The sequence below is a fragment of the Chanos chanos genome, chromosome 2 (assembly GCF_902362185.1).
Source record: "Chanos chanos chromosome 2, fChaCha1.1, whole genome shotgun sequence".
In the NCBI taxonomy this organism is placed as follows: Eukaryota; Metazoa; Chordata; class Actinopteri; order Gonorynchiformes; family Chanidae; genus Chanos; species Chanos chanos.
Window position 1 is genome coordinate 43488609 of NC_044496.1, and position 9453 is coordinate 43498061.

At 38.8% G+C, this 9453-nt stretch overlaps 1 protein-coding gene across 1 annotated transcript; it reads right to left on the bottom strand.

Moving 5' to 3' along the window:
* Nucleotides 1-5590: 5590 nt before the first annotated feature.
* Nucleotides 5591-8155, bottom strand: slitrk2 (SLIT and NTRK-like family, member 2). Its single transcript, XM_030766079.1, has one exon. The coding sequence runs from the start codon at nt 8153-8155 to the stop codon at nt 5591-5593; it is 2565 nt and encodes an 854-aa protein (XP_030621939.1).
* Between the last annotated feature and the right edge of the window lie 1298 nt (nt 8156-9453).

The following is a 9453-nucleotide window of genomic DNA, read 5'->3' on the forward strand; positions in this document are numbered from 1 at the left end:
CATCAGCTTACTGTAAGACCGCTTCACACTTCGAGTGGCAAATAATGATTGCAGTGATTAAATTTTATGGTCCTAACTGAACAGGAAATCCTTATTAATATTGTCTTGTGTGAATAATACTTTGAAAGGTGAGTGTGGAAGGTCAGGCATCACCATTTTGAAGTGGTCAAAGATGTAAAGCATTAATAATAACCAAAGTATAACCACGTAAAAGGAGGATTCACTTCAGACACGTTACAGATTCTGAGCATATACACATCACTCTCCTCTCCAGACATCTTCATTAATGTCTGCACTCTCCCTGAACTTTGCTTTTAGTGTAACCCACTGTCTTTGAGTTGCAAGAGAGTAAAACACAAGCTGTAGAACCACAGTAAATTGTCAGCTTTGATTTGGCCTTAGCCATTCATCATTTGGTCTCTAGTGACCTGTTTGTTCTCTAAGCATCAGGACAGAGCGTTACTTCAATCTCTTATTCTCTTCTAATACGATCAATGTTCACTGGCTCAAAGCATATAGACACAAGGTCAGATCTTTTTTCAGTTAACCTTTTCAAAGGTCGACAGTCTATCACCATGTGGTTATCCCTTAGAGGACTGGTTTACTTTGTGTACTGGAACAAAAGCACATGCAATTTTAATCATGTAGATGAAATTATGATCAAAATGCTTAACTATGCTGTTAACAGTTCATAATGGTGTCACCGGTATCTCACAATCAGACTACTGTTTTTAGAGGTATCATTACATGCTGGACGTCACACTTCTTTTGCAGCCTCAAGGTAACTTGTTATGTTTAATAACTATGCAGTGTTTAGTTAGTTATGCTAAAAAATAAGAACTAAGCACAAGCTCTTAGTTTAACAGTTAAAGCAATTCTCAACTTAAGCGGATTTCTGCCATCCCTCAAATGTGGAATTCAGCAGCTTTGTTGCAATTTTATGATTTTGATGACACAACATAATGCATTATAGAACTCTTTAAATATACTCAGATAATTATGGAAAGACACAATGAATTCTAACTACATTCAAAGTGAGACCTTGATAAAGTAAATTTGTAAATAAACCCTGTAGCTTTCAGGACCATACCTAACAAGTACAAAAAAAAAAAAAAAATCAAACGTGTATGACTGTGAAACTAAAGTCATAATGGTGAATTCAGCTGACAGATGCCCCATTCCTCACTTTCAATGAAAATGATAGCTGTGCACCTTCAATATAGCCACACATTTAGTCATATTCCAGATGCGGGCCATGCTCTTGTTTCTCCGAGGAAACGACTGGAAGTCGTCAAGAGCTACATCGCAGTTTATCTAGTGACAGTTGTTCAAGGCATCCTGTCAACTTCCAACACAGCTCATCATTAATGCCTAAATGATTAAGCAGCCATGAAACAAATACATAATTCATCAAAAGGCATTCAAAAAAGACTCCATATACGGATCTCATCTCTGAGTCAGAAACAAGACAATCCTGCATCTCCTTTGTGTTCTCAAATAAACAAACAAACCGGTATCCCTGACAGGCAACTGCAACATAGTGTGTATGTTCAAATGAGGATGACTATGTGAGCACAATGATGTGCTCCTTCTACAAAAATTTCAGTGAGCTGTAAGAAGTCCATTTTACAGGAGTACATTCAGTTGTAGTGGGATACTCTTACAAAACCCATTTATGAGAAAACCAAAATGGGTTTTTTCCTAAGATTATGATGATTAATGTCACACACAGTAATTTAAGCTAAAACTTTGTAGTTTTACAATGTAGTATCCATTGCCTGCTGATGTTCTCTCATCTATACTGATCAGATTACATTGTAGTGGTTTTGGCTGAACATGAATCCCAGCTTTATCAGTTTAATTGATGTTTGCTTTCTCTTAGTGCATGTGTGTACAGTAAACTGTAGAACTGTTTCGCAGAACTAATGCAGAGTCCTGATTTAATTCCCAGAGGCATATAGGGGTCTTCCACTAAGGTCTACAGGCCTCTGTGCAGCGATAGTAGCTATGATCCTTTGTGCTCTTGTTTATCATTTGTGTGATTAAACCACTGAAGGGCTTTTTGGATAGGATTTTTTCCTCTCAATGGAAATACAGATATGGCTGTTATTCTAATGTGTGCACTGAGTATTATTAAACAGTAGCTTTTAATAGTGGTTTATAAATCATACTGTAAATTCTAAGGCAAAACATGAATAGGTATATATAGAACCTTATGTAATTACTAAAATGAAGATATTTTATCATTATTATGATGATACAGATGAAGTAGTGAATATTATTTTAAAAATTGTGTTTTAAAATCAAGGCCATTGAAAATGAAATCCCAAATCATTAAATGACTACACATACATTATTAAAGATTTGATCATGTCTACATTTAAAGGAATAAACAAGTGGTGTTAATTAAAAAAAACAAACAAACCAAAAAAAACAATCTTTTTAAAACAGAATACTTGACAAATTCCTACAACTGTTGAAAAGACAATGTGTAAACAAAATATGTCCATGTTTCTAAGCCTAACCGGTTTCAAGTGCGGTTAGTCCTCTCCAAGTACCGCCTCACTCAATTCCTTTAGAGTCATTTTCATATTGGGATTTTTGGACCTAATGGACTGTAAAGGCATTTGCAATGGCAAAGAACTAATTTCCTCTTTAATAACCTGAATGATGTTTACCCAACAAATCAAATGTGCAAAGACTGGGAGCAGTATGATTAGAGAACAATTTGTTGGAATCAAGGTCATATCAAATAGACAGCATTTTAAGTACCATGAAAATTACTAGAGCAATTCCAGCATCACATCTTACTCCTTTGCATCACAATTCCGAAATTGTCAAATAAAATTATGATTTTCAAGCCTATTCACCAAGACCAGACCCCATTATTTCCATCTCCTAATCTGATTCAGATTTCATTTCCGTTTGATGGGGGTGGATGTCCTGGTCCAGCTGGACAGTATAAGGAGCTTCAAGGGATCAATAATGACACCTGATTCTAGTCAAAGCTCCAGAGAAGTCTAAAGGATGTCAGAGTGATTCAGCATCGTAGCTTCAGCAGCAGCCTGCTCTATCTGGGCCCCAACACAAATCAAAAGCAAGTAGAAGGAAGCAGTCAATGTTATGAATAAACATGAACTTGCCTGAGAGCATAGCTGAAGTGGACCAGGATGGCTTGGGGACAAGCCCCCAGCAGCATGCATTTGATATCAGCTCATTGATTCACTCTAAAATCCTAACGCCCTTCAAAACACATGACATATCTACTGCTTTATGGTACATCTCTGCCCCAGTGTGAAAGTGCTGCAAGGCAATGGGAACACTGTCATTTCTGAAACAGTTCCTCAAACAAATAAAGAGTATTTTTTCCTGTTCTCTGCTTTAATGCGCAGAGCAATCACATACATACTGCAGCATGCATTTGGAGTATCAAACACAAAAATATGCATTGCGAAGATGGATTGCGGTAAATCTAATGGGAATGAAGAGTATGTCTTTCCCCAAGCATCACACGTATAAACTGTATGCACGAATACACACACACACACACACACACACACACACACAAATGCTCAGACACGCACAAATGCTCATCTGCTGGTAATCCCCGAATGGAAAGTGTTTAAACTCCAAACATTCTCAGAGAAAAAAAACATTAAAAGCTCCTGTCATTTCCATAGAGGTGAAACATTTGCTCCTGTGTCTCTGTCAAAATAAACGTAGGTGCACAAGTGCATTTACACCAGTAAAATAGCATTGTTTGCTCTCATTCAGCATAACCCAATTAAGTACATTATTTATTTCTCAGTCATTGCATGACGTCTTCATCCCCAGCCTTTGTGCGATAAGAAGACAAGTGTTCTGTTAGGGAACCTCATTGATGTGCAGGGCATGCAACAGCTTCTCCATTTTCAGCCACATCAGGAAACAGCTACACAGTGGCTCATTGTATCCAAGCAAAGAAAATCACTCTATTCGGAACTGGATGAAAAACACCAACTGCAGTGGCCATTGCTCTCTTAATTCCCACAGGGGAAATATTTGCCTTCCGTTGCACACAAACATTTCATATGTATGGCAAAGATGTTTCACAAAAACATGAATTATGAATGGCTGATATATATATATATATATATATATATATATATATATATATATATACACACACACAGTTAAATAAAAATCAATTTGTTTGATTCCTTTTGATGACACAAAAGTTTCCTTTTCCTCTTACTGTTTTTTCAACTATGAAAAATTCTTGTATAAGTGCTGAAACCACTACCAAACCTCTGTAACCACTTGGCATCACGGACAGCAACCCTCGCTTCATAATTCAAGAACAGATTGAAACACATAAGTCATTTATTGTTCATTTTTTCATGAAAGGTAGAGTCATGGATCACTCCAGCTGCTTGAAATATTAGCTCCCCAGTTAATGTCTCAGAGTTCTGTTGCAATCATAGATTAGTCAACAACCAAGGTATTAAGCCCCCAATTGAAACGTAGTACGTTTATCAACTTACTTGGATTGCAGCGTCTCAGTTAGTGCATAAGAACATACATCAAAGAGACTACCAGAATGTTAGCAAAAGTCATTAGGAAGCTGTGTTATTATTCAAAATATCACAATATATTTTCATCCTGTCTCGCATGACATATGGATGTTGCAAAATAAGTGGTAGCCACATAACCTTGTAAAACAAATCCATCTACTTGTCAGAAGTGTCTTTGATATACATATTTAGACATTAGCAGTGACAGAGGCAGAGGAAAAGAGAATACTCTATCAAGCCTTTCAAAATCCCCTGCAAATACACACACACACACACACACACACAAATGCACAGGTGCCAGGTTGATTGGGGAGGGGGGACAACACTCTAATAATATTCTTATAAAAATCCGACTTCACAAAGTGCATCAGTGAAAATTAAATTCTGCTATCTAGGCACACTGCAGAGCGCACAAAACTTACGCTGAGAAGTTAAGTAAACTGAAATGCAATCAACTCTTCTAAAAATGCAAATTGAAGAAAAAACATACATTTCTACTCATGATTAGAGTAACTTTCGTTTTCCTTTAATGCAATGGACAAATACCTCTATTTTACATATAGAATCTTAAAATACAGCACTTATAAAAATCTCAATTAGCAGAGAGCAAAGATAAAATATTTCGAGTGCAAAGGCACTTCTGGAGTCAGTGGATCGCAAAGTGGACGTAACAGTAATTGTGTATCCACTCACCATAAAATATTATGTACAGGAATGTCACTTCATTGATTCGATTCTATTCCTTTGAAAAGGACGAACCTTTTCCTTGAGAAAAAAAAATGTTCCATTTAAAAAAAGCACTACGTCGTATTGTACATATTCTTGAGACAACTGCTACAGTCTGTATGTTTCAAGTACAGGAAATAATTTAAACCGTTGAAGAAATAATATATCACTTTCAAATTGCGGATACGTATCACTCATTTTACAGCTTCTAAAAGAAAAAGGCTTAGGATGCTTTGTCGGAGTTGCTTATGTGGTCAAATACATAGACGATACATGTTGATAAGAGTGTGTCAAGATAATCGAGAATCATCTTACAATTGACTTATTGCAGTTTGTTTCTCCAGAACTTCGAGGTAGTCTGGCTCTGATTTAAGCTTGCTTGGGAGTAAGGGATGTTCATTCTTTGACTGTTCAGTATAATATTTTCTTGGGGTCCCATAGAGAACAGTTTTATTTAATCTATCCTGGTTGTGCCGTCGAGTGGTCTCATATGGAGGAATGAATGGCCTTTTAGGTAAAGTGCAAAAGTTGTAGTTTAGCGGTCCAGCGGCTGGCAACTCTTTCACTCTCTCTGCAATGTTCTGATACAGAAGCTCGGGCTCTCGGCCACCGCAGGGCTGTTTGTCAATGAACTCAACTGTGCTTATTGTGAATGCGGGGCTACGTGACAGCTCTTCCTTTTTGGTGTCGAGCGTGCTGAAACTGAGCTCTTTCAAGTTCCTGTAATATGCCACCTGATCGCTCTCCTTCTGCATGTAGATGGGGTTTTGACACATTTGACCCACTGGTGGGGGAATGTAATTGTACACGTGACTTTCCGTTTTTTCCGCGCACGGTTCTGTATTGTAAGAGCCATACTGTACTTGGAAAGAGTTCATGTCCAAATTATTGGCTCCAGAAGGAACACTCTCCACTCCTTTGCGTCGTTTGAGGACGAACACGAACAATCCTGCCCCGAAGCACACAGAGAGAATAAACACAACGAGCAGACCCAAGATTAGAACAGACAAGGGCACTTCTGGGTGCATTTCTGGAACTCTGTCCGTAGAGGTTATGGCAGAAACAGGGGTGGGCTCAGTGCTAGAGCTTGAGCTGGTAGGTGCCTTGGTTACTTGTATCTCATTGTTTTCCGGACAAATCGCATCATTGCGCAGGGACCGGAGAAGCCGCCCAGCATGTTTGGAGGGAGAATCGCATGTGATCTCGTTCACCACCACGCTAGTGCTGGACAGTTCCATCCAGTTTTTCAGCGCTACAATATCACACGTGCAGTCCCACGGATTCTCCTGTAGGTCAATCTGAATAAAGGCAGAGAGCTGATCCAGCACTCCTCGCACTGGCAAATGCGAAAAGTGATTATTTCTCAGATTGAGCCTGGTCAGCATGGTGCCCCCAAACACATTATCGGGCAGAGACCTTAAAAGGTTATTGTTTAAGAATAACAACTGTAGATTATGTAATGAGTTGAAAGTGTGGGGTAAAATGTCTTTAATTATGTTATATTCCAAGTAGAGGTACTGCAAATTCTGCAGGCCAGCAAACAGGGACTGAGACAAACTTTCAATGTAATTGCCATTGAGGTAAAGTCTTCTTAAACTAGTTAGATTCTCGAAAGCCCCGTCCTGAATAATTGCTATCCTATTATTCCCTAGGTGGAGAAGTTCGAGGGTACTATATTCTGCAAAGTCTGTCCTGTATATGATTTGTAAGTAATTGCCTGTTAAATGCAACTTCTTTGGATAGGAAGGCTTAGGCTGCAGTTCGGATATATTATGCAGTTTCCGCTCCTGACAATTGATATTCAGCCCACTATCTGGGTTCTGCGATGTGCACACACAGATACTTGGACAGGTCATTGGTACAGGAGACCTCGTCTGGTAAACCATAATGGGTCCGAACACATGTCTGTCTTTACTAGACGTAACCCGTGGTGTTGGACGGTTTCTTATTTTGGGAGGGCGGGATGCTTTGGGCACTCTCGTTGGCGTGACCCGTGCGCGTAATGTCGGAGAGGGACCGTGGAATTGCGAATCGGACGGGGGCTGCATTGCGCGATGACCTGTGTCGCCAGCATTCCGTCTGGGACAAAGGTCTTGCTTTATCAGTTGTGTGACGTCTTTCCCGTGCAGCCTAAAGGGAGTCTCGCAAACAATATCTCCCACGAAGACGGAGATGGTATCCAGCCAGGATTTTAATGGTATCAGATCACACGTACAATTCCATGGGTTTTCTTCTAGCTGAATCTCCATAATTCCACCAATGTGCTCTAAAACCCCCGCAAAAGGCAACATCTTTAACCGATTTCCTCTCAAATCCAAGTGCGTCAGCATTACGAAGCGAAAAATATTGTTTGGTAAAGACAGTAAAAGGTTGTCATTCAGTATTAGCACTTTGAGCTTATTCAGTTTATTGAATGCACCTGCCTCTATGGCACTAATATAATTATAGTCAGCTTGTAAATATTCCAGACTTTCTAAACCTGAGAACGTCTCTTCCTTTATAATCTCCAAGTTATTATTGTTGAGATGAAGGCGTTTTAAGTTTTTTAACCCATTGAATGCCCCCGTTTTAATTTCCTGTAACCCATTGTTACCCAAATGGAGAGATGTGACATTGCCATAATTGATGAATTCGTTGGGATTTAGCTTCGTCAGAAAGTTTCCGTTCAAAAAGAGCTGGCTGATCTTGTTTTGTGGTGACTGGAATTGACTAACCGTTGTAAATCCCTTGTTTTCACAGTTAATGTTCAGTGTGTTTTCTTTTTCCTCGCAAGAGCATCGGTTCTTGCAAATGTCCTTAGAAGTTTTTCGGCTTTCTGTCTTGGACGAGAAGCTGGTCACCGTTAAAACACTCAGCAACAAAATGTTGTTCAGCATTTTTAAAACAGTAACGTTGAAAGCCCCAGCAACGCTGTGTATGCCGAAAATCTGTAGCTCTTTGTGTACTATACATGCAAAAAAAAAAAAAAAAAGAGAAAAGAAAAAAAGAAAAAGAAAAAAGAAACGAAAAAGGGGGGACAAAGGGAAAAAGCCCACAAAGTCAAAATATAACGCACTGACACGCACGGCTCTCCATTGACCTTCTTTATATTCCAAGAGGCTAAATAGATAAGACATCCATCAGCGAACACATTCTGCTCGGTGCTGAGCCCGAAACATCGTCGTTTAAGATGGCAACATATACCTCTGCAAACAAAACTACAATCCAGGAGTTAAAACTGTCCATTCATGCAGTTGTTTCAAGCATATCCGTAGCAGCACAATCAGAAGCATCGAGGTACTCACTGAACGATAGATATTGAACAGCCTGTTCCTACCGTGGATCGAATGAATTTCATCCTGCTTTGAATGACAAAAAACTTCAAGTAACATGAGACCAATACTTTTAATCGGAAAACGCGTAACCCATCGAATCTAAGACAGAAATAACTCAGAGCAGTACACAGTCTGGATTGAGGTCTAATGCAGTCTCTGCGCTTGCTCACTCATTCAAACTGAGACTATGTGCTTGTGCTCAGTTAGAATTTCGGGTTTGCGTCCTCCCACACTGGAATTCCGACGTCATCAGAGCTACGGAGCCAACATATACGTTGAATGTAGTGGTAAAACAGCAATTTCTTCTTCTTCTTCTTCTTCTTCTTCTTCTTCTGCTTCTTCTTCTTCTTCTTCTTCATGGTTATGATCTTTGTGTTTCATAGCTATATTTTTACTCTGTGTTAATTATGTTTTAACAAAATCTTCTGATCAGGATCAAATGAAATGTTGAAACATCCAGAAAACGTTTTCCTATTGCATTTTACATTAAAGTCCAAATTCCACCGAATTTTGGTTGAGGATAATCGGAAACATCGGCCATGTTTCTTCCGGAAACCACCACTAGGAGGTGGGATTTGCCTCTCTAAAATAATGGAAATAAACGTTCGATTTCTTCTGCGTTGCATCCTGCGAAAACGTGTATTTACACGATAGCTCTGTGAGATTAGAGATTTCCCGACGCATCCGATCTGAGCTAAAGAGAAAGACAGAAAGAGAGCATAGAAAACATAAAATATTCAAATATTCAAATATTCCACGACTGTCATTACTGCATTGAACTTGAGCATAATAATAATAATAATAATAATAATAATAATAATAATAATAATAATAATAATAAATGTGTCACTGATCTTTTT

Coding starts and splice junctions, on each gene's coding strand:
- slitrk2 (XM_030766079.1), bottom strand. CDS start 8,155: ATGCTGAACAACATTTTGTTGCTGAGTGTTTTAACGGTGACCAGCTTC.